This window comes from Mesoplodon mirus (assembly GCF_964341445.2).
Source record: "Mesoplodon mirus genome assembly, chromosome: 3".
Classification (NCBI taxonomy): domain Eukaryota; kingdom Metazoa; phylum Chordata; class Mammalia; order Artiodactyla; family Ziphiidae; genus Mesoplodon; species Mesoplodon mirus.
In genome coordinates, this window is record NC_138978.1 from 172123348 (window position 1) to 172149736 (window position 26389).

The 26389-nt window shown below is 40.1% G+C and overlaps 1 protein-coding gene across 1 annotated transcript; it reads left to right on the forward strand.

Annotated features, from left to right (window-relative positions):
* Positions 1-603: 603 nt before the first annotated feature.
* On the forward strand, positions 604-22826 carry SLC19A2 (solute carrier family 19 member 2). Its single transcript, XM_082614691.1, has 6 exons — positions 604-1018; positions 7421-8023; positions 16305-16527; positions 17606-17798; positions 18138-18279; positions 20806-22826. The coding sequence occupies exons 1-6, from the start codon at positions 818-820 to the stop codon at positions 20932-20934; spliced, it is 1491 nt and encodes a 496-aa protein (XP_082470817.1). The 5' UTR covers positions 604-817; the 3' UTR covers positions 20935-22826.
* Positions 22827-26389: the final 3563 nt, after the last annotated feature.

A 26389-nucleotide genomic window follows, 5' to 3' on the forward strand; every position in this document is an offset into this window, starting at 1 on the left:
CGTTCATTCTTTTCACAGCGTTTTATCCACTTTTTCCCGCTCCGGCTCTTGGTAAACGCCTCGGAGCGCTTAGATCCCGGGTTTCTAATGTCTTTTTACTGCAAATGAATACAATTTAAAACCTGAAAGCTGCTGGAAGAAAGGTAGAGCATTCCCCCGTCCCAAGGTTAAATCTTTGCCCGGAGCTGGCCACTTGAGAAGGAAAATCTGAATGGGCCGTGGTTAAGAATCAGAAAATGACTGTGTAACAGCGCGTTTCTCTTGGTGGGGATAAGGCCCACGCGGAGCATTCCCGACAGGTGAGCTGCAGCACGAGGGTTGACTTAGCCGACCTCCAGCGTGGGCGAAGGGCTCTCCCCCTGAGCAGCGCACGCCAGAACAGCCGCGTTCTGACCTGTCCTTCAAGTCCTCTCAGCCCGAGCCAGCGTACGTCAGCGCTCTTGCGTACCGCCGCCACCGCCGCCGCGGGTTCGCATCTTGTGAGCCACCGACCAATGGGAGAGAAGCCAATGCCCGGCGTCCTCTGTGATTGGTTCTCAGCAGGGAGGAGGTGGCGGAGGGTGGGCCTTAGGGCGTGAATGGTTTTCTGCCGCTCAGCGGGCGGGTGGCGACATGTGAGGCTCCAGCAATCTGGAAAGGCTGGGAGTCATTGCGATCAGAGGCGGCTGTCTCAGAACTGCTTGGCCCTGCCGGGAGGAGGCGCCACTCGCAATTGCAGGTGCCCGCGCTGGGGCAGCGATTCAACCTCACTCCGGTTGGCCGAGGAGGAAAAGGAGAAGGAAAGGGCCGGGCCGGGTCCCCGCCCCTCGCTCCCCGGATGGATGTGCCTGGCCCGGTGACACGGCGGGCGGCGGCGGCGGCCACCATGCTCCTGCGCACGGCTCGGGTCCCGCGCGAGTGCTGGTTCGTGCCCACCGCGCTGCTGTGCGCCTACGGCTTCTTCGCCAGCCTCAGGCCGTCCGAGCCCTTCTTGACCCCGTACCTGCTGGGGCCCGACAAGAACCTGACGGAGAGGGAGGTAGGCGCGGGGGGCGGGCGGGAGGTGGCTCGGCCGGCGCGGGGCGCGGACGCCGAGATGTGCGGGAAAAGGTGAGGGCGGGCGGAGGGGATGTAGTTGAGGAAAGGAGGAGTGAGAAAGGCGCTTGAGACGCGGGAGCCATTCTGAGCAGAGATTGCTGAGTTTTCCCAGTTGGAAGGCGGCTCAGTGCTGGGCGCTGCCTTAATTCACGCTGTTTTTCTGTCCTGCGTTGGATTGATAGGCTGTGTCTTAGGTGAAAGGCTCGAAACGCGGTTCGGGAGCCCCAGTGCACGTGTGCTTCAGGCGATGTGCTGATGATGCTGTAATGGAACTTAGCCCCACTCTGCTCCGACTGATCCAGCAGTTCCTGCTTGGGGGCGGGGGGGGGGGAGGAGAATATTTGGAGAAAAAAAGGGAAAACAGCAGGTTGTACTTTGGACATGGTAAAGGTTTAAATAAATATTTGCTGCCGGAAAGTAAGGAACCAGATGCTGAGTAACTTATGCTTTCTGAAAGGATCTTCCCTCTACCTGCTGCACCCTCTTCCTTTCCCTATTTTGCATTGTTTACCCTTGAGAGGTGGATGTGCTCATATAAGGACTGTACAAGACAACAAGAACCCATCATCTTGTCTTGATTTTTGATTGGGCGAGACTGTGTCCAAGAATGCGCTTTCCACACACTCCCCCAACCCCACCTCCCGGGATAAAAGCAGATATTTAGATGGTATCACATAGTTGGCATTTAATTATAGTTTTTCTTGCGTTGTGAATTGTTGCTTCACGGATGTTTCTTTTGCTCCTTTCTGTTCTGCTGCGATATTGAGAATAATTAAGAGTACATAGTCTGTGATCAAGAACTTTTTGCTGATTGACTTCCCCAGGAGGATTTATAAGTAAAGTACTTGAAGTGCATTGTGTACTTTAAAAATGTGTTTAACTCTTTAAAGTGTATGGTCAACTTCAACACCAGTTTTTTGAAAAAGAAAGACATTATATTAACTGAAAAAGGACTTAAACTCAAGCTGCTACCACAAAACCCAAATAAAGCAGATTCAGCATCCTCTTCCTTGAACACTACAAAGCAAGAAAGCTGAGGTCTGGTATTCCTTTCTGGAACAGAAGGGTGAAAGCTGAGTGGGCAGTTGTTAGCTGTTCCTTTTTTCTTATGTCTGCTTCTCCTCCCACCCTGCCTTCCTGCCCCAGCTGCTGTGAAGTACTCCTCCCATTTAAACCTTACTCTCTCCCCTGTGATTAGTAGTCACCTGTTTTGAGTATCCCTGCATAACAGGTCAGAGCAGGATGTAATTACTCATAATCCAGTTTGTTGTTGCATTGCTCCTCCATTTTCAAGGGCACTTAACAGGGAAGGGGTTGAACTCTTGGTTGAGGATTTCATTTGAGTTTCCCACATTATCTCACCCCTAGCAAGTGGCACTGACTTTTACCCAACTTCAGATCTACTTCTCAGTCTTATGGACCACTCCACAAGGAACTGTAAGAGTTACTCATTACCTATTTGAATTATAGTATTGGTTAAAAACAATAATAAAGTGGAAAGGGCCAACTCTTGTGAACAGAATGATTCTCCGAGAAGAAAATTACTTCAGTAAATACAAGAGAGAATGATTCTGCAGACCCACAGCAAACACCAAATCTGAAGTGTAGCCACTGAAGCAGAAATGATACTGTGAGCTGCTAACAATTAAAATTTCATGTGAACTGCCACGTGATCTGCAGTTTGTGCACCTTGCCTGAAAGAGAAGCACACGGGGAGAGAAACATGCTCCCATTGTTGATATTTGAAAGCCGAACTGTTTTGTACAAGTGCCCTGGGCAGAATTGTTGTGTGATGTGCCTCATGTGTCCTGTCTTATCAGAAAGCTACCTAAGTGAGTGAAATATGTTCGAGGCGTATAGCAATAAAGCAGAGATGCCAGGCCCAGGAAACATTTGCTGAATGTGTAACAAAAACATAGCACATTTCTGTTACTGCAAATTAGATGAGGAAGAGGGCAGGGTTTGAAGAAAAATCCAGAAGTCTGGAAAGGGATGTCGTTTGTCTCTGAGGACTCAGAATCATGACCGATTCTGATGGTCGTGCACAGTATGGCTCTGTCCACCCTCTCTGGAACCCTAGGTTTTTTTTAAATCTCTAATAACTGAAATAAATAGGACAACTTGTTCTCCTTTCTGACTGCTTGTTTTCACCAAGGTACAGTTATTTATTTATTTAATATTACATGATTTTTAGGCAAAGCAAATGCCAAATCATGGTCAGTCTATTTGTGTTGAATTTTGTATTTCCCTCAGGAGACTTTAGAAGGTACAAGAGCAGTCATCTTAGACAGAGCTGTTGTTAACCTAGGCCAAAGACAAAAGGAGGAAAAAAAGGTCAGAATTTCCTCTTTCCACTCTCAAAGGATTTTTTTTCTTAGATTTCAGGAAAACCATTAACCTGTATCACTTTATAAATTTTAAACAGGTTAAAATTTGTATTTCAGTAGTTGAAAGCCAAACTTTTAATAAAATAGAACTCTTTATCACCAAAAATTTTTTATCCTTTCATCTTTTTCAGCATGGGATTTGACATTCACTACCTGTCTTTGATTTTTTTTTTTTGCGGCACGCGGGCCTCTCACTGTTGTGGCCTCTCCCGTTGCGGAGCACAGGCTCCGGACGCGCAGGCTCAGCGGCCATGGCTCACAGGCCCAGCCGCTCCGCGGCATGTGGGATCCTCTGTGGGATCCTCCCGGACCGGGGCACGAGCCCGTGTCCCCTGCATCGGCAGGCGGACTCTCAGCCACCGCGCCACCAGGGAAGCCCTATCCTTTCATCTTTTTCAGCATGGGATTTGACATTCACTACCTTTCTTTGATATTTTTAAGACATTAAATTTAAAACCATTCTGCCTAATATTCAGAGCCTTACAGAATTTGGCTCTTATCTCCTTAACACCCTTATCTCCCACCACATCCTTCTTCCCCTTGCCTTCTACATGCCCAAGCTCCATCCACGTTAATCTTATAGTCGTAAATCCAGTGCATCTAACTTTCTCATCCTTCAAGGTCCATCTCAAGGGAGCAACCCCCCATATTTCCTAACTCCCTTGTCAATAATTTATGTGTATGTGCTCTTCACTAGGTTCAGAACTCCTGGAGAACTGAGGCTTCATTTTATTCTTTTTTTGTTTTTGTCATCTCCATACAGTTTGAAAACAGTGTTGTGCAAATAAGTGCTTACTAACTAGTTGCCTAATTGAAATGTGATTCTAAAATAAAGTGTAAATCTGAATTAGAGCTTAAAACTGAACAGCTGTTTTCCCTTGACTTTTTGTGTCTCAGAAGAAAGCACAAACAAGCTCTGATCCAAAGAACTGTGAAAGGCACCTTAGAATAATATCAGTTCCCTTTGCTCACACGGCAGATTTTTACCTGAGATAAGAAGGTATCGTCCAGGTGTGGCCAATAAGAGTCCAGTAACCTGTACATTTTTGCATGTAGGAAGTTTCCCTTCGGGATTCAGAGTATCCATCAAAGAAGCATTTCCTGGTGTGACAGCTTCTCCTTGGAGGCATTGAGAGAGAAGGGATCTTCTGGAGACTTTTGGAGACACAGTGGCTAAGCTCTGCATATTGTCTGGTCTTCTCTCTTCATGAAAGCCCCATAAAAGCACCCCTACGCAGGTTGAAAAAGCTGCTTAATGGCATTAGAAGTAAGCCTGGAACATAGTAGATGATCAACAATAGTTTTCTGATTGAAGAAATGGGGGCATTTTAGGGTGGTGGATTCAGAATATCTAGGTGCAGTTACTCCCTCTGCCGGCGACTAGCTGGGATAACTTCGGGCAATTCACGTAAGGCCTAGTTTCCTTGGTTGTAAGATAGAGGTGATAAAAGCATCTACCACTTAGCGTTGTTTGGATTAACTGAGGTCATATAGGTGAGGTGATTAGCATAGTGTGTGGTGTCAGTAGAGATGTACTATTATAATGCTGATAATGCTGTGGGAGGGACAGTCCTCTTGGGTTGATGTCCCTCCTAGGAGTAAATTCAGATTTCTTATTGAGAATAAGTTAAAGAGAACATATCTGGTCTTTTTCCCCTGCTTGCCTTTATTTTAGTTTCGACTTGGCATTGCTTTTCCTTATCTTCATTATGTAAACTGTGGTTTTTGTATTAGGAGTGGAATTAGACTCATAAGCATAAACACTTTAAATTGATCATTGAAAGGATGAGGTTTATATAACGAAAATGTCACAGTTAATCGTTTGGGGACAACTAGTATTGAAGGGTATATCACATGTCTAAGTGCAGACAGTATTACTGGGGTGAAGACTCAGGGAAAGTCCCAAGGGGTGTGGTGGAGAACAAAAAAGACGGGGTATGGAAGGAAGGTATTTTTAAAGGGAAGGTGTGGTGGCTAACAGCTTTGTAGTATTATGTTGGGGAAAATGTGAAGGTGAAGAAATATTCAGAGTCAAACAGAGGAGGCAGTTTCACACTTAAGAAAACTGTAGGAGACTGAATAAAACTATAGGCAAAAAAGGAGGGGGAAGTTGCTAATGGAGCACACCTGTGAAAAGTCTGTAGGGAAGCCTTCACTCTTCATGGCTTTCATCTCAAGGTTGCCCTTATCCCCTTTGGTTTTCTACTGAGAAGTCTCTGACCCTGTGTTATGTCAGCCGAGTGCACTTTGTTCCTCATTTGATAAAACTTACACACTTGTGAATAAGAATCATTTCTACAGTTCTCGATTATTCTTTCACGCACACATTCAGGCACAAGAAAGTTTCCTGGTAAATGGAGGTTGCTAGATGATTTGCAAACACAAATTAGACCAGAATTCATGAAGGCGAGGCTATTAGACAAATCACTTTTGATATTCAGCCAGTCAGAAATCAAGTCTGGAATGTATTTCAGATTATGTTTTCCTTTTACAGTTGTTCTCTGCATTGGCAAATATTTTATAATAATTTACTAAAAATAAAATTTTTACTTTATTGTTCCTCTAAAACCTTAAAACAATTAGTTGGGTGAACTGAGGTATACACGAGAGTTAAAAAGTAAGTCAAACCCGAGGTTTAGATTGCTCCATCACAAAGTATTTGGACTGTTAGTAAGACTACCTTTCAGAACGCACTTAAAAACTGGGGCCACTGATCCAAACTTTGAAATGATCACTTATAAAACTGACTTACTTAAACCCCCAGGAACTTACTAGGCTATGGGGTAGGTGTAAAAAGAGGGAAAATTCTCCTACAATGATTGTTATTTGAAGAATGGGGACGACAGTTCAGTTAATTTAATTTGTATTGTCCCAAGTGGTCTGTGTTTCAGCTTCAGTCCTTAAGTCTTTAAACCTATGAAAAAAGAGTAAGTGATTTACATGTACTCTCTCATTTAGTCCTTGCAAGAAACAACCCTGTGGCATACGCTTTACTTCTCTTTTACTGATAATGGAGATTAAGGCTAAAAGGAACTAAAAAAAAACTTGCTTAAAATCATATGGCAAATGATGGAACAGAAATTCCAGCTGGGGTCTTTGTGGTTTAAATATTATTTCTACTATCTTCCAATGAAAAATTAATGGAAAAAAAAACCTTCCATTTTTTTTCATATTATAGACATACAAAAAGAAGGACAAGAGTTGCTTATAATGCTACCATCCACAGATAGTTACTCTGTTAAGACTGTAGGACAGATTTACCTTCTTTATCTATTCATGTTTCCCCAAAGAAATGAAACTTGAAATCAGAGAAACCTAATCGAACCGTAGGATCATGGCTCCCTGTTCTGTGGCTAGAAGTAAGAACTGACAGTGATTCCAAAACATTTATTTGTTTCCAAAGCATTTATTGAGCCAAGTATCTTCCAAACAGTGTGCGAGCTATTAGGTTGTGCAAATGAAAAGTCAAGTCCACCCTGAAAGAACCTATAAAGCAATGGTTCTCAACTCTGGCTCATAATAAAATCTCCCGGGAGGTTTCTAAAAAATGCGTGCGGCAAGGCATCCACATTTTTAAAAGCTCCTTGGGAGATGTGTAGCTATGGTTAAGAAGCAGTGCCATGAGGTAACTGAGGAGACTGACACATACAAAGCAGTACCAGGAGAGCTTTTTGGGTGTTGGGATACAAACACTATCAGCTGCAGCAAAGTCTTCCAGGATGAGGAAGGCGTTGAACTAGGCTTTGATGAATAGGGAAGATTTTATTAGGAAAAAGACGATGGGGTGGAAACGGATAAGTATATTCCAAACAATTATCAGAATTGTTGTCAAGATTTCTTTGGTTGATAAAAATGAGATCTTTGAGGTACTGGTAGATTGTTTTATAAGAATAAATTGTTACGAATGTTCCAGGTCCTTTGAGATCACTAACGGGATTTTATCTTTTTTCTACCAGGTCTTCAATGAAATATATCCAGTATGGACTTACTCTTACCTGGTGCTGTTGTTTCCTGTGTTCCTTGCCACTGACTTCCTCCGTTATAAACCTGTTGTTCTGCTGCAGGGACTCAGCCTTATTGTTACGTGGTTCATGCTGCTCTATGCCCAGGGACTGCTGGCCATTCAGTTCTTGGAATTCTTCTATGGCATCGGCACCGCCACTGAAATTGCCTATTACTCCTACATCTACAGTGTGGTAGACCTGAGCATGTACCAGAAAGTCACCAGTTACTGTCGAAGTGCCACCTTGGTGGGCTTCACAGTGGGCTCTGTCCTAGGGCAGATCCTCGTCTCAGTGGCAGGCTGGTCCCTATTCAGCCTGAATGTCATCTCTCTTACCTGTGTTTCTGTGGCTTTCGCTGTAGCCTGGTTTCTGCCTATGCCACAGAAGAGTCTTTTCTTTCACCACGTTCCTCCCTCCTGCCGGGGAGCAAATGACGTCAAGGTACACAATGGTGGCATTGCTACTGATACCTCAGCTTCTAACCACCTTCCGCACTGGGAAGACATTGAATCAAAAATCCCTCTGAATACAGAGGAGCCACCCATGGAGGGACAGGTAAGCAGAACCTGAAATGCCTGGTGGTTGCTACTCTGGGGCTAGACCACTGGTGAAAAAACAGACAGGAAAGCCCCTCAATTCATTTGGATTCTGGTTTTATCTTGAGTTGCTTCATTGGTTCATTAATTCATTCATTCAATATAACGTCGATTTATATTAGGGATGACAAATATATTTTCCTCTGGAGTAAATGACCTCCAAGACTGGCACAGCATTATATTGCTCATGTTGGAGATGTCTTAGAAGCCACAGCAATGTCTGTCTCTTCTTCGTCTTTCTATCCTCAGAACTTGGTATGTAAAGGAAGCTCTAGAAAAAATTTTCTAAATGAATAGGTGAAATGATTCCAATAAATGATGAATATCTACTTCCAGTTTCTGAATTGAAGTCCAAAGTATGTAAGGATAGGAAGTTATCTTCCTCATCTGTGCTGAAAACTATGTGTGATACAGGCATACCTCAAGGATATTGTGGGTTTAGTTCCAGACCGCTGACGTAAAGCAAATATTGTAATAAAGCAAGTCACACAATTTTTTTTGTTTCCCAGTGCATATAAAAGTTATGTTTGCACTATACTGTAGTCTATTAAGTGTGCAATAGCATTATGTACAAAATAATATACATACCTAAATTTAAAAATACATAATTGCCAAAAAATGCCAACCATCATCTGGGCCTTCAGCGAGTCGTAATCTTTTTGCTGGTGGAGGGTCTTGCCACGATCTTGTTGGCTGCTGACTGATCAGGGTGGTGGTTGCTGAAGGTGGGGATGCTGTGGCAATGTCTTAAAATAAGACAGCAGTGAAGTTTGCCGCATCGATTGACTCTTCCTTCAGGAGTGATTTCTCTGCAGCATCAATGCTGTTTGATAGCATTTTACCCATAGTAGAATTTCTTTGAAAACTGGAGTCAGTCCTCTTACACCCTGCTTTATGAGCTAAGTTTATGTAATGTGCTAAATTCTTGGTTGTCATTTCAACAGTCTTCACAGCATCTTTACCAGGAGTAGATTCCATCTCAAGAAACCACTTTCTTTGCTCATCTATTGGAAGCAGCTGCTTATCCATTCAAGTTTTATCATAAAATTGCAGCAATTCAGTCACAACTTCAGGTTTCACTTCTAATTCTAGTTTTTTTGCTATTTCCACCACATCTGCAGTTATTTCCTCCACTGAAGTCTTGAACCCCTCAAAGTCATCCATGAAACAAAAGTTTTACAACACAATGGTTTATTCTGACACATTTCGTTTATTTTTTGTAATGTGATCACTGCCCACTAAATTGATTGTATTACCAACTAATGAGTTGAAATCTAAAATTTAAAAAACTCTGTCCTAGACCACCTTGATATTTGTTATTTATAGATATGCAAAATGTCAGTACTTGATATGGTAAAGAGTTATAAACTTTTAGAGTTATTAGTGATTCTAACCACAAATCATATAACAATCAGAGCATGTTAAAGATCACATCACCCTTTCATTTTAGAGATAAGGATTCAGATCCAACATTAGTGAGTCATGCAAAATTACACACATGTACTCCTAAACATAATTTTAGAGCAGATGTGAAATCCACTTCAATCTATACCTTGATCCATGAAGTCTTTCACTGGGATAACAACATGGTCAGAACCATCATGTTGGCCATGGTGAGGTAAAATTAGGATTCAAGTCAGTTTCATGATCTCCTTGGCTCAGCTACCGACACCATGACAGGCAAGCAGTGCGGCTTGGCAGCTGTACAGCCCTAAAATACTGCTTGCTTTTCTTTGACAACCTTGAAGGAAAATTAGAATGTGGATATTGGAGATCACAGTGCCATCTTAAGTTGACAAAGCCCATCAATGAACCATAAATGATAATCGTGGTAATTACGGTAAAGAAGAGTTCTAGGTCAGTGGGTGGTTTTATCTTGACTTAAAAAGAGGGAAAATGAGGTAGAAGTCAAAGTGATAGCCCAGTCCACAAGTTACCTTAGAGTATTTGTAAGTTGATTTTCAGAACGAGTCCTACTGCTTTGGGGCAGAGGGTGCTGACATTGCAGGAGGAGGAGCTGCCAAAGCCAGTGATTTTCTTTCCCAAACAGGCAACTGGACTCATTTTGTGCTTGGCATATAGTTGGACATGATTTTTTTTAAGTTGCTTATCCATTAGAAATGACATAAATTAAACCAACTCTTTAGCACAGGGCTTGACATGAGACTAATGCTTAATAAATATCTGTTAATATAACTATACTTTTATTTGTAGACTGACACCCCTTACTATTAGGAAGCATTCTTTGTGTGTGTGTGTGTGTGTGTGTGTGTGTGTGTGTTTGAGTTCCATAAAACACAGACAGCAGCAAAATAAATGTTTTTATCTTGTACTCAATATCATTTATAGAGCAGAGTATAGCAGATTTTGAAGAAGGGAGGCAGTCCCCAGTACTAGTACTTACCAGCAGGGTGATCTTGGGCCAGTTTCTTAATTCTTTGCAACTTTTAGTTCCCTCATTCATATACCTACCTCATAGGGGTATTTCAAGTATTAAATAAAGCCATGTAGAGCTTTCAAATTAGTATACATAAGTAGGTAATCAATACATGGTAATTTCTATTATTATCTTTATCATTAGATATGAATAATCAAGAACAGCTTTGTATCTTCACTGTAGATCTTTATTTGTGAGGCTGTAAATAATTTCTCATTTTTCCTTTGAATTTGTTGAAGGTATTCTGGGCCTTATGAAGAGTTATGAGAGTCTGGTACTAATTCCATCACAAGTTCTTTTTCTTTTTTTTTCTCTTTTTCTTTTCTTTTTTTTTTTTTTTTTACTTTTTGGTCACACCGCGTGGCATGCGGTATCTTAGTTCCCCCGACCAGGGATGGAACCTGTGCCCGCTGCAATGGAAGTGCGGAGTCTTAACTGCTGGACCACCAGGGAAATCCCACAAATTCTTTTTCTTTAACTGAGTTAGGCTACCCCTAAATGTAGAGAGTGTTAAATCAGATGATCACTAAGCTTTACTTGACTCTAGAATCCTGAGTTTTGTGAGCTGATTGATGTGAAGGTACTCTCTTTTTTCTTCTGTTTCCCAGGCATACCATGAACAACTTCTCCTTTCCTCTCCAGTCCCCCATATATGTAGAGATACATAGAAGTAATTTAATTGAAATTATCAGCCCTTGACTTAAATCTTCATAGTCTAGGCATTAAACCCTAATTATCCCCTCCCCCTACATTTTCCTATTGTATGTAGAAGAAAATGCAAAATTCTCATCATGGCCTATAAAACCCCATACAGTTTGGCTGCTTGCCAACCTCTCTGACCTTATCTCTTAATTGGGCTGAAATACATCAAGCTCGTTCCCACCTCAGAACTTCAAATCCGTAGATTGTGTCAGTCAGGACTGCCCTTCATCCTGATCTTCATGGCTGGTTCCTTTATGCCACTCAGGTCACAGCTCGGACATCAGCTTTTCAGAAAGCCATTTAACACTCTTAGCAATCATTACTCCATTCCAAAGTCACTTGCTATCCCATTACCCTTTTTACTTTCTTCATAGTATTATTCCTGCTATAAGCTCTCTTGTATGTGTGTGTTTATCATCTGTCTCTCTTACTCCAGTGTTCATTTCATAAGGGCAGGGACTTTCCTGCTGTATCACCTGTGTCTAGAACATTGCCAGACACATTGTATGGGCACTCAGGAACTATTTGTTGATTATGTTAATGAGTCGTGGTAAATAGAATATAAGGGAAACCAACATTTATTGAGCACTTGCTACATATTGAATAACGCTTATCTAGTTCTTGCAATAACCTGTTGAAGTAAGCATTAATTTCCATTTTACTGTAAAAAGCCTAAGATTCAGAAATTTTTCTCATCTGAGTGTAGACAAGTATGCTGCTGATTCATCATCTCAGCTCCCATTTATTTTGACCTGGGTACCAGACACTGTGCCAAAAATCTTATATTCATTATCTCATTCTTATTAAAACTACTATTATTAAAACTCTATGATATAGGTATCACCATCTCCATTTTACAGGTGAGGGAACTGGAGCTCTACTGATTTTTTTTTAAAAGATTCATCCTTAATTTTTTAAGTAAACAATACAGAAAACTACATAAAAAGAAGTCAATCTGAACTGCTGGGTGCAAAGATTACCACTGTTAATATTTTAGTGCCCTTTCTAAATATCACTGTTTGTACAGATTTTATAGTAAATGAAATTATAATTTACATGTAGGTTTATAACTTTATGGTTTTTTACTCAGTGTTAATTCAAGACTGATCTTTCTTTCTTTTCATGTCAGAATAGCCTTCAGAATCCAAAGAATTGAAACCATAATGGTGAAAATGACGGGGCGGGGGAGGTTTGTGTTGGGCGGTATTCTGCCTTTCTCACCAGGCTGGCCCTGAGCACTAAAAGCCAGAATCAGAAAGACTTGTGTGAAGGACAGAGTCTGTCTTTTGACCCTCCCCATTTTTTTCTCATTTGTGGTCACAGCCTTTCCCTCTGGATATCTCCAGTTGGACCCCTGCCAACAGATATGTCTGAGTTGGGATGGAGGGGAGGGAGTGTGTAGCCGTATATGGCTGTACCCCCTACCTTTTGCAGCTTAATGCCCTTGAAGCTCAGATAGGTGTTATCTCCCCTGCAAAAGAGTAGGCAAAGGCAGGTCTCTGTGCCAACTCTTAAAAGGTTTCCAATGCCCCTGAACTAGGGCTTATGAACTAGGGCTCTACGAGATACCAGGCAAAGGCAAGAATGAGTATGCTTGGAACAAGATAAGTGCACAGCAGGCCAGAGCAGGACAGAGTGTCCCAGAAGCCTTTTATGTTGGAAGAGAACTTTATCATTGCAGATTCTTAAGTACACCTTGAAAGCGCCTTCTTCTGTGCTGTTGTTCTTGTATCCTTTGCTCTGAATGTTGCTCTTAATTGTTTCTCTATTCGAATCTTATCTATCTCCCAAAGCCTGTCTCAAACACCAGTTCTTCCATGATACATATTTTGGCTCCTTTTCCTTGAAACCAGATGTACTATATTTGTCCCCATTGGTTAAGGCTCATTGTATATGTTTTTACTATGTTTTGGGTAATGAAATATCAATATCTGAGAAAATAATGATAGTCTTCCTTTCATCATGAAAAAAATGTTCATTGTTTATAGCAAGAATTAGGATCGTGTCCTTCAACAGCACAATAAAAGAAGCAAACTTATTCTCAAGTTTCCATCCTAGCTATTGGCTTGATGATAGACAAATCTCCCTCTGCATATAACTGAGCTAAGAAAAGAGTAGCATTCAACTTGGTATTATAAACACCTAACTATACCTATTAAAAGGTTCTATTTAAAGGAGAAGGGGCTGCACAGAAATTAACGTAAAATGGATTAAAGACTTGAATGTAAGACCTGAAATCATAAAACACCTTAGAAGAAAACATACGTGGTAAGCTCCTTGACATCTGTCTTGGCAATGTGTTTTTTAATTTGACACCAAAAGCAAAAATAAGTGGGACAAGGTCAAACTAAAAAGCTTCTATACAACAAAGAAAAACATCAACAAAATGAAAAGGCAACCTACTGAATGGGAGAAAATATCTGCAAATCATGTGTCTGATGAGGGGTTAATATCCAAATTATAAAATGAACTCATACAACTCAATAGCAAAAAAAGAATCCAATTTAAAAATGCGCAGAAGATCTGAATAGACGTTTTTCCCAAGAAGACATTCAGACGGCCAACAGGTACATGTAAAGATGCTCAGTGTCGCTAATCATCAGGGGAATGCAACTCAAAACCAGAATGAGATATCACCTCACACCTGTTAGAATGACTATTATCAAAAAGATAAGAAATAAGTGTTGGTGAGGATGTGGAGAAAAGTGAACCCTCGTGCACTATTGGTGGGAATGTAAATTGTTGCAGTCACTGGAAAACAGTGGTGGAGGTTCCTCAAAAAATTAAAAATCAGGGACTTCCCTGGTGGCGTGGTGGTTAAGAATCAGCCTGCCAGTACAGGGAACATGGGTTTGATCCCTGGTCCAGGAAGATCCCTCATGCCACGGAGCAACTAAGCCCGTGCACCACAACTACTGAGCCCACACGCCACAACTAACGAAGCCTGTGTGCCTAGAGCCCATGCTCCTCAACAAGAGAAGCCACCACAATGAGAAGCCTGCACACCACAATGAAGACTAATCCCTGCTCGCCGCAACTAGGGAAAGCCCTCATGCAGCAACGAAGACCTGACGCAGCCAAAAATAATTAAATAAATAAATTAAAAAAAAATCAGACTACCACATGATTCAAGAATTCTACTTCTAGGTATATATCCAAAGAAAATGGAAACACTAACTCAAAATACAGGCACCCACCAATTCACTGCAGCATTATTTACAATAGCCAAGATATGGAAACAACCTAAGGGTCCATCAGTGGATGAATGGATAAAGAAAATGTGGTATATGGACACATTTATATACACTGGAACACTATTCAGCCATTAAAAAGCAAATGAAGTCTTGCCATTTGCAACAATGTGGATGGACTTGGAGGGCATTATACTAAGGGAAGTAAGTCAGACAGAGAAAGACAAATATTGCATGATCTCATTTGTATGTGGAAACTAAAAACAAAACAAAAACACCAAGCTCATAGATACAGAGAACAGACTGCTAGTTGCCAGAGGAAGCAGGTAGGGGGTAGCATAATGGGTAAAGGGGAGTCAAAAGGTACAACTCGCAGTTGTAAGTAAGTCTTGGGGATGTAATGTACAGCATGGTGACTATAATTAGTAATGCCATATTGCATATTTGAAAGTTGCTAAGAGAGTAGATCTTAAAACTCATCACAGGAAAAAAAATTATAACTGTGTGGTGACAGATATTGACTAGGCTTATTGTGGTGATCATTTCACATTGTGTACAAATATAAAATCATTATGTTACACACCTAAAGCTAATATAAACTTAAAGGTCAATTATACCTCAGTTTTTAAAAATCAAGGAGAAAGGGCTGACAGCAGGTGGGAGTAGTCATTTTACATCTGGATGTTCTCATGTGCAAGATATGGGTTCCAGCCAGCGAGCGGGTTGAATCATGCTGCTACCATGGGTGTTAATAATCTGTAACATGGCTCCTGTCACACATCCTGGCTCTTATATGCTGATTCACAGTTAGCTTCCTCTTGGTCCCTTTGGATTCTCTCATTTTGCCTTCCCATGTTAGTTGCAAAAGTAAAATTTCCTGTGCTCTGAGCAAGGCTCCGGAATTATGGCAACCTTTGATAGCTATTTCACAGGATGTCTGGAATCTCATATTGACTTCTTGGCATAGACTAGGGATGATGGTACATAGTAATATTTAGATTCACTCAGTTACATGCATAGTAGCTTTATTACTTCATTGTAATAGTAATATTTCCCATAAATACTGGGTAACAGAAAAAGCATAAGGAGGAAAATTAAAATCACTGATTACCCCATCAGTCAGAGAGAACTGCTGCTAATATTTTGATTTATTTCTTTCTAAGATTTCTGTCTTAACCATTATCTTTCAGTGAATCTGATAGGTTCTCATCCATGGATTCTACCTGAACAGTGATATACTAGGGTTGCTAATTATTACGCTCTTTTTTTTGTTTGTTTGGTTGCATTGGGCTTGTGGGCTTTCTCTAGTTGAGATGAGCGGGAGCTACGCTTCGTTGCGGTGGCTTCTCGTTGCGGAGCACGGGCTCTAGGCGCGTGGGCTTCACTAGTTGTGGCTCACGGGCTCTAGAGTGCAGGCTCAGTAGTTGTGGCGCACGGGCTTAGTTGTTCTGCAGCATGTGGGATCTTCCTGGAACAGGGCTTGAACCCGTGTCCCCTGCATTGGAACGTGGATTCTTAACCACTGCGCCACCAGGGAAGCCCAAATTATTGCTTATTCTTAATGTTGCTTGCCACTGCATGGGGAGATATGGAATGTCATCTCCCTTTGGCTAAAGTACGCGATCTCTGACCATCTTTCTACCTTCATTTTGTAAACAGTATATCATTTGCTGGATGTACTAATGTTTATAGAGCATTCAAAGCAAAAATTATATAAGAATGTGTTTTTTTCCCCAGAGGGGATAAATGTAATTGCTAAGAAGTTTATACACACACACACACACACACACACACGTATATGAAATAAGCAATTGGTTTTCACAAGGAACAAGAAAAAAGTCTGTTGAATAGAAAATTGAGTCTATACAATTGCTTTCTGTACAGTTGGCTTCTTCCCTTTTTCTGTGTAGGAATCCAAGCCAGACCGTCTTCTTGTGCTGAAGGTCCTGTGGAATGATTTCCTGGTGTGCTACTCTTCTCGCCCTCTGCTCTGCTGGTCCGTGTGGTGGGCCCTCTCCACCTGCGGCTATTTTCAAGTCGTGAACTATGCACAGGGCCTGTGGGAGCAGGTGATGCCTTCTCGTCATGCTGCCATCTATAACGGTGGCGTGGAGGCCGTTTCAACCTTACTGGGTAAGCAGTGCAGGGTGGTAGGGCAGCTTGGGAGGGGGAGATTCCTCTGGTAGTGAAGTCAACCATAATCAGATTTTCTCTCCCCTCCCAAGTTTGAAGTAACCCCAAAGAATGGATTACTTATTTTGAGCTCTGATTTTATAATTTAGGAGGACAATTTAGAATTGCACATGAGGTGGAGGACTATGACTAACAAACTTAAATTCTTTTAACCTTTGGGAAACCTAATATAATGGTCCTCTAAATTGTCTTCTTATCCAGGTTTCCATTATCTCTGATTTACTGGGTTCTTCTGCCACTTGTTGAAAAACTTGGAGTAACCTATATAATACTTTATAACAACAGTAGCAAATATATTGTTTATGTGTGCCAAGCGCTGCTCTAAAGATGTTATGTATGTTCACTCAGTCCTCACAGAATTCCTAAGATAGGTGTAATTATTATCCAAAGCTGTGGACAGATAGGTTAATCACTTGGCCAAGATGATATAGATGGTAAGTGGTAAAGTCGAGGTTTGAACTCAGAGCCTGTGTCTTTGGCCATTTTATTCTGTTGTCCCTTTCTAATTTGTTGACCCACCTCAGAAGGTTTTGGAAAACTTTATATGATTTCTGTAAACACTTAAAACTGTGACTGGCACTTAGAAAGCACTCCATACATTTTAGCTTTCGTTATCGTAATCATCATCATTTTACCACATAATAAACTGCCCCTCAGTTGGGGAGAGAGATGATCCATCCTGCCGTGTTGCCAAGCTACACGCAGTGGTTCTTTTTGATTCTTGCCTGTGTGTCCGCCTCAGTAGTTTTTCCTTAGCAGCATCCCGGACTCTGTACCTCCTTTTCCTTCTCATTGCCAGCTGCCCTAGTTCAGTCTCTCATCATCTCTCCATGGCTCCATACTATTTATTCCATCAAGTCCAAAATTCTCTGCCTGTCTTTCAAGGCCCTCCATAATCTTGAGCTACCCTGTTTACAAGTTAAAAGATCTTAAAATGTAATAATCTAAGATGAATTTTTAATTTATTGAAATAGTATTTGTGTAGCAAAATGACAGATTTTCTCTTTTTGTTTTGTAGGTGCTGTTGCTGTGTTTGCAGTTGGTTACATAAAAATATCCTGGTCCACTTGGGGAGAATTGACATTGTCTCTGTTTTCTCTCCTGATTGCTGCTGCAGTGTACATCATGAACACCGTGGGTAACATTTGGGTGTGCTACGCATCCTACGTTGTCTTCAGAATCATCTACATGTTACTCATCACTATAGCAACGTATGTATTTTGATTCAAAGGACCATTAGGAAGAGATGACAGGATTAGCTTTTTGGTTTCTTTACAAATTAAATTTTCTGGTTAAAAGAGGCAAATGGGAGGAAGCAGTATATGTGCATTGCCAGTTTTTCTCCTGAGGAAGCATTTAGGCAAGGTTCTTTATTTCCTTATTTAAATGTTCCTGCTGTTTTCAGATGTTTGCATGAGGTTTACATCATTTAGCAACAAAATATTCTTCACTTGGTTGGGAAGGGAATTGACAGTAGAAAGTATGGGCTACTCTTCACACTATCCTGGAAGTAATTCTTGTCTATGCATTCTTTTTATTTATTTTTTAAGTTTTCAGATTGCTGCAAACCTCAGCATGGAGCGCTACGCCCTAGTGTTTGGTGTAAATACCTTTATTGCTCTGGCACTGCAGACTCTGCTCACTCTAATTGTGGTAGATGCCAGTGGCCTTGGCTTGGAAATTACCACTCAGGTAAAATCTCTATTTCGGTACTGAAGATGTTATGAGTTGATCAGGGTAACAGAAGTGGAGCATGCTCCATGGAAACAAATTCAAACAATATAGACAAAATAAAAAGTAAAAGTGTTCTCTCTTTCCTTCAGTCATCCCCCATCCTTAGTTCTTTTCCACCAGGAGGATGTTGGGACCATCATCTTTTTGATGAGGCCCTAGAACATTTCTGTGTGTCATTAACCAGCCTGGTGGAGCTGAGAGGTAATATTGGTTCCTTCCAGGCCAAGCCCTTCTGCTTCCTCATCCATTATTTCCCTCCATTTTAAATTCTGTGCCTGGAATACTGCATCTCATGTTTGAGATGCCATGCTTCACCTCAAAGCTCTCTAAGTCTCCTCCTTCTTTATTTAAAACACCCCTCACCCAAATACCAAGGTAATGACTTCCTGTTAATGAATAGCATTATGATTCTTAACATATGACCTATTGAGAAAACACCTGCACAAACACTCAGAGACAGTGTGAATAATTTTATTCACTCAGGAATTGTACAGTTGTATATGCCTTCATGCATTGTGAGCTGTAGGTAGGGCTTGTTCTGTACTTCAGCAAAATGGGCAATTGAATAAAAAAGTGCCTACCCTACCTCATCTCAGCCCAAATGATTCCATCTCCATTATTCCTTCCTTCCTTACATATTAGTTTTCTTAGCAGACAAAGACCTAACATGTTAGCAGTAATTAACTTTGTTTCTACTGAGGAGATCTAAAAGAGAAATAGGTAATGTGCATTGAGTGCTTTCTATGTGCCGGGTGCTTTATATAGAATTGTGCAGCGTTGTTATCAGGATTAGACATCAAGAAAATGAGTCTGAGAGATGTTGTGTTGTTTAAGGTCACAGATCAATAATAGTATGGCAGAACCAGGATTCAAACCAGCATCTGACTCCAAAGCTTAGGCATCTCCCACTGCATCATGCTGCCTCAAAAAAGGATGGGAGAGGGGGTGGATAGAGCAGAGGAATGGGAGCTTATTACTCTCTTTTAAGTAAGAATTACTTAAGTGTTTCCCAGTTACTACCTGCAATAAAAACCTTGAGAAGACCTCTCAAGGGTTAGATGCTTTCATTTGGGATGGAGGGTAGAAGAGTAACTAGGTGCTTGTCATCTTGCTATAGAAGTGGTAGGTTTAAACGTATGGAATAATAGAATTTTGTGGGCTGTGCTGAAACTTGTAACTGCCATGATTAATTAACGAGTTGCCTATAGGAAAATGAATCAGAATTTTAAAGGACCTGGCTCAGAGGGTTAGCTTACCAGTAGTTAGTAAGTTATTTTAAGAAGAAAAATGATGATGATGTTGATAAACAACATAGTTACATTAAAAAATTGGCTCGGAGGGACTTCCCTGGTGTCGCAGTAGTTAAGAATCCACCTGCCAATGCAGGGGACATGGGTTCAATTCCTGGTCCAGGAAGATCCCACATGCCACAGAGCAGCTAAGCCCATGCGCCACAACTACTGAGCCTGTGCTCTAGAGCCCGCGAGCTACAACTACTGAGCCCGCGTGCCACATCTACTGAAGCCCATGTGCCTAGAGCCTGTGCTCCGTAACAAGAGAAGCCACCACAATGAGAAGCCCACGCACCGCAATGAAAAGTAGCCCCCACTTGCCGCAACTAGAGAAAGCCCGCATGCAGCAATGAAGATCCAACACAGCCAAAAAATAAATAAATTTTTTTTAAAAATTGGCTTAGAGAAGATTCTTATACAAAGTAATCTTATAATGGAATATATTGATAATTGACCTTCTACTGCCCTCTTCTGGGCAAGAGTAGAGGTCTTGATATTCAGAATTTGGCCTGTTAATCACATCAGCTTGAGGGTAGAGACCAGGATTCAGTTATAACAGCAACAAAAATAAAAACAATAGTATTAACAGCATTAGCATTGTGCTAATAAACATTTACATACATAATCTCATCCTTTCCCAACAACTCTGCCATTAGGAAATATTATGAATTACAAAACGTTTTGCAACTTAAGTTGAGGCTCAGAGACTGAGTCTCTCAATCCAGGTCATACAGCTAGTAAGGGGGAAGTCGGGATTTGCACCCAAGGGTCAGCCTTCAGTATCACCATGCTGTGCTGCCCTTTGTATCCTCAGCGCCAGGCACATTATTTAAGCACACAGTGTTTTTTTTGAAGTTTTATAGAGAAACTGAATATACCTTTATAGAGTCTGTTCACATATATGTAATAAAAGAGCTTACCTTCTTTTTTTTTTTTTTTTTTTTTTGCGGTACGCGGGCCTCTCACTGTTGTGGCCTCTCCCGTTGTGGAGCACAGGCTCCGGACACGCAGGCTCAGCGGCCGCGGCTCACGGGCCCAGCCGCTCCGTGGCATGTGGGATCTTCCCAGACCGGGGCACGAACCCGCGTCCTCTGCAGCGGCAGGCGGACTCCCAACCACTGCGCCACCAGGGAAGCCCAAGAGCTTACCTTCTAATTGATAATTCTATAAATTATTCTTTCCCCCTCTTTAGTTCTTCATCTACGCTGGTTATTTTGCACTCATTGCTGTGGTTTTCCTGTCTAATGGTGCAGTCAATATTTTGAAGAAATACAGAAAGCCGGAAGATCCAGAATCAAGTTCTCAAGTGACCACTTCATAACACACTGCTAATGAACTTCTTATCACAAGAACTCTGCACAGCAGCTGTGCCCGGATGTATTTAATTTTTTAAAGTGTAGACACATATTTATGAGTGTGCATTTCATGGCTTCAAAGCAGCCAATTGACTATACCTTGTCCTCCTAGAGTAATAGAATACTGTTCAGAAGTGAAGTGTACTTCATGGATTATTTACAAGAGCCAGTATAAGGATGATTTTTTTCTGATTTGAAAGTGAGCTTGCTTTTGAAAACCAAGTAATCAAGAGCAATCAAACAGCACATGGTGATGTATACTTGCTAGCAAGTGAGTCTGGTGTTTCATAGGTCAAGTACTTCTGTATCAGATTAGCCAGATGCTTGGCCTGGTAGGACCAGGGCTTCACAGGGGCCACAGATGTTACAGGTCAGAACAGAAATATGTTCTAACAGCACCTGCCTCTGTTCAACTTAATTCTTATTTCTGTGTTACTCATGTGCATTTGTGTTTCTACAGATGAAAGTTGTTCCTATCACTGACAATATGTGCTCTGGTTTGGTGTTTTATAAGGAATATGTGTCGTTTCTAATTTATTTTAAAAAATTCATTGTGTAAATATTCTCAATTCCCATCTTGACAATTATGTATTTGTGTGGATTTTTCATTTTTACATTATTCATATGCTTCCCAGAGAAGCTAATTTAGTTAAATAATAAGGCAAGTTTTGAGGCCTGCTAAAAATCTAAGTGACCTAATCAGAAAACTTAAGGCAGGTTTGCTTGTCTTTTATTCTTCAGTATGAAGGACTATTCTATGATGAAAAGTTACTAAATGGGCTAAAGATACAACTAACCCATTTTGGTTTGTTTTTTTTTTTTACAACTTTATTGGAGTATATAATCCATTTTGTATTTGCATTCCCTTTTATCTCCAAAGTAAAATGGAAAAGTCTTCTTTTAAATAACTTCATCTCCATTTATAGCTTTTATATTATTTATTCTTCTTATTCAAGATAAAGATGTCATTAAGAGTTGGATTATTCCAAGGTCTTTTTCACAAACTGAGCCTCTTATTAATTATTTTGGTGGGACAGGAACTAGGATAGACGTAGTTCCTGCATTTTGTACATTAAATCTGCCTTTGTTTCTAAAGGTGGATCATCTTGAATATCTGCTTAAAATAAGAATTGCTATTGATTCCGTTTCCAGGTTACTTGAAAAAAATGTTATTCTGTGCACATTTAATTGGGAAGTTAGTCTACCAAGTGGCTGCTAGCCTATGTGAGACGTAACTATTTTGAAGCCAATTTTGTTGCCTAATCTTAAAAAAAAAATAGGTTAACTTTTTTAGAACGACATAGGTAAACACTGAATAATAGTGTCAAGATTCCAAAACTGACATATTCATTTATGTAAGCAGGAATTCTAGAAGCAAATGAATAAGGGTAAGAATAAGTCATTTTCCACTCACCTTCCTTTCTGAATAAGGGAAAGGAAAAGAACACTAGCTAAGTAAGGGAAGAGGAAGTGATATCATAAATAGCAGCCTCTAATTTTATATTTTGTCTTTGTTGTGTTTTATTTTGCTACATAGGGAATTGTTTACTCAGAAACAAGTAGAAAAGTGGTATTTGAGGAATTTTATTTAATTTTTTAAATAAAATAGACTGTGGTACAATCAATACTAAAGCAGTATTTCCCTGGAATTTAATTCAAAGTTTGTGGTACACAGAGCCTTTACTTATTTAAGACAATAATAAGTTTACATCTTGGTGTGTGGCCCTATTTGTAGAATGCTGAACCCAATTTGCAAGTTGTACTGTATGCAGTTTTGTAAAGAAGTGAAAATAATTTGTTGTACTTTTTATTCAATTCTGTATAGATTATAAACTTATTTATTAAATAAATATTTTACAGTATATTTTTCCTTTTTAATCAAAATTGTTTTTATCTTTTGCTGTATTAGGAGCTTTGGATTACTTCTTTAAATCTTTTAGTTGTTTCGACTAAGACAAATTTCAGAGTAAGCCTTTCCCCTCACCTGACCTTACTAACTAACCCAGAGTCATCCTGTTAATTCTTCCATTGCTTTGTGATCTTTACCTTTGACTCTTCCCTTTCATTTCTGTTTTTCCAATTTTCTTCTAACACCACATTGTACTGTTTATTTTTCTTGGTCTTCATCTTGGTACCTCTTACTTTTTTAAAACATTCTCCCATTTAGAAAACAAAAAGACCTACATTCCCTTCAGTGTTAACTGGATTTTTTTAAGTAAATGAAACTGAATCAAAGGCATAAGGTACCATCTTGTTTTGAAAAATCATAGCTTTTTTTGTTCCAACCCCAAATATTCTGATACCCAGGGAAGCATCTTCTTGCCATCAGTTGAGAATCACCCTAGAAACCAAATCAGTCCTCTCTCACAGTATCCAAATGGGTACATTCTCTTTAATTCCCATTCCAAAACCTGCTTCATTAAGGCATTTCATTGATTATCACCAAAGACTTGGAAATTTTTCATGCAAAAATGTTTTTTTAAGATAAAGTTTTCTCTCCCTATAGTTATATCCCCTGTATCTTAAGGCCTTTCAGACTGTAAGCCTGCTGAGCAGGGACCATGCCTTATTTTTGTCTTTTGTTACAAAACACATCCTGTGATGTGTTTGTGCACTATGAATATTGAATTATACAAATGATATGGACTCAACATAGCCACCTGCCAATACAACAGCTAAATGCTCACTATTTTTAAAAAGGTACATCAACGTAAAACATTAAGATTTAAATGCGTATCAATGATCTCTAGTCCACTGGATGCTTTATTCAAGGCATTATGCTCAAATGATAGAAACTGGATATCTGTTTTACTTATTATGGCATCCTCATAATTAGTACCTTACTTGTTTAACATGTTTTAGTTTGGAAAAGGTATTTGTGAACATCATCTCGGCTGATTCTGGAAAAAGCATCTTGTAGTAGTACTAATTCCTCTACTTTTTTCATTAAGTAATGCTGATAGGAGAGTTCAAAATACTGGGTTTGCCACTCAAAGCTCTGATACATTAGGGAAGTCACTCTTGAGCTTCAGTTTCCTCGTTGGCAAGTGGGGATGATACTTACCTCACAAGATTGTGTGAAGAAATGAAAGAACATATGTGAAAGCACCTATCACATCAGACACAGGAAGGAACTGAGAAATCAGTTCCCTTCCCCCTCACTCCATTTATTGGGTTGGCCAAAAAGTGCCTTTGGTTTTTAAGTAAAAATAAAAGACACATTTTTCATTTTCACCAAGAACTTTATTGAACAACATATTCACCCTTTTGTTCCACTACCTTCAGCCATTTTTCAGGCAACTTCATACTTCCATCTTCCCAAAACTTTTTATCTTTTTGAGCAAAGAACTGTTCCAGGTATCTTTTACAGTCTAACAGGGAATGGAAATTTCCATTAAGAGAATTTTGTGAAGACTGAAATAAATGGAAATCCAAAGACGCAATGTCTAGTGAATATGGTGGATGTATCAGAACTTCCCAGCCAAGCTGGGAAGCCACCACCCTTTTTTTCTAATTTTTCAAACTGCAAGAGTTGACCATCATTCTTTGCAGGATGCCAAAAATCCTGGAGGACCCACCTGCCATATTCTGGGAGTGTTGCCAGAAGTCGACCTTGAACTCCAGATCAGTACTTAAAGATTGAACACTTGGACAGAAAAGGCTACCTGGAAATTCCTGGCTGTGTCTTGTGTTTGACTGATTAAGAGGCAGTAGGCCAGAGAATGTATCCGTAGTGAGAGAGTATCCAAGTTGGCTTAAAGATCTATTTTTATCTCCAACTCTTATAATTAAATCCCATGAATAATTACAGTTTTTTGATTCTCTCCTCCCTACCCTGATTTTTTCTTTGCATTTTGGTCTCCTTTCCTTAGGTATAAACCATGTCATACTTACTCAAAGCCATTCCTCCATATCCATTTTAATAAAAAAAAGACCTGCTATGTCTAGTAGAAAGGACTCCAGCATTAAGTCAGGGACCTAGGTGGGAGCTAAAGTGGTCCCAAATGGGTAGAAATCCCTGGCTGATATTAGAATTTTAAAAACAATATTTAAAAATAATCTCTAGAGAATAGCATTCCCTTTTAAGCCCCTGCACTGACAGAGTTATGGAATAGAAAGTCACAGAGAAGAAGATACCTTAATCTTCAATAAATAGCCTCCTAAGAAGTGACCTAGAATCCTACCTCATAATGTATGATAAAATTTTACTAGCTGAGTTTATTTGTGGTTGGCAAGTATTCTGGTTCCATGGTTATTTTAACATTATTTCCTGGTTTTAAGAGTATTATGTATTATGTATTTATGGTAGGAAATTTGGGAAATGTAAAAAAGCTTAAGGAATAATGGTTACTCTTAATATCTGTCAACACTAATCCCATATACATGATTTTTATCCTCTCACACCCCCCCAGGAAACCACAATACAGCATAAGTAGTTAATAAGACACTTAGTGGCAGATCATGCTCAGGTCAAATAAATATATAAAATATTTATTTTAGAAATTAAGTTATTAAAAATTAAATACATTATTTTAAAATTCACCAGAGACATAGCAACCACAAATAAGAGTCGGCAGAAAAAACAACAGATAAGAGTCCTAATGATTTAGGTTTTGGAATGATCATATACAGAGTATAAAATGAATATCTATAAAATTTTAAATATAAAAGACGAAATCACAAAATTGAACAAGTAATAAGAGACTAACAAAAATGAAAAGAGTGACTTCAGAAAGAACCTAAAGATATATTTTAGAAATTAAAAATAGAAATGCTGAAATTAAAATTCAATGGATAGGGCTCCCCTGGTGGCTCAGTGGTTAAGAATCTGCCTGCCAATGCAGGGACACAGGTTCGAGCCCTGGTCCAGGAAGATCCCACATGCCGCGGAGCAACTAAGCCCGTGTACAACAATTACTGAGCCTGCATGCCACAACTACTGAAGCCCACGCACCTAGAGCCTGTGCTCCGCAACAAGAGAAGCCACTGCAATGAGAAGCCCGTGCACTGCAACGAAGAGTAGCCCCCACTTGCCACAACTAGAGAAAGCCCATGTGCATCAAGAAAGACCCAATGCAGCCAAGAATAAATAAATAAATAAATAAAATTCATTTTAAAAAATTCAATGGATAATGTCTCATAAATTGCTGGTGGCACGTAAGTTGGTACAACCCCTTTGAATAGCATTCTGGCATGGCCCTTTAAAATCAAAGATTTTGCATCCTCTATGACCCAGCAATTCCATTCCTATAGAAATGTGACTATACAGGAATGAAAATGAATAAAACAGAGCTACAAGAAATAATTTCAATGAATATTTATTTATTTATAGCCACACCACGTGGCATGTTGGATCTTAGTTCCTTGACCAGGGATCAAACCCACGCCCCTTGCATTGGAAGCATGGAGTATTAAGCACTG

Excerpts from the sequence above, each read along its gene's own strand:
- SLC19A2 (XM_082614691.1), top strand. The coding sequence starts at position 818 with ATGGATGTGCCTGGCCCGGTGACACGGCGGGCGGCGGCGGCGGCCACC. Across the intron at positions 8,024-16,304 it reads AGCCACCCATGGAGGGACAG|GAATCCAAGCCAGACCGTCT; the intron begins GTAAGCAGAACC and ends TTTTCTGTGTAG. Across the intron at positions 17,799-18,137 it reads TTACTCATCACTATAGCAAC|TTTTCAGATTGCTGCAAACC; the intron begins GTATGTATTTTG and ends TTATTTTTTAAG.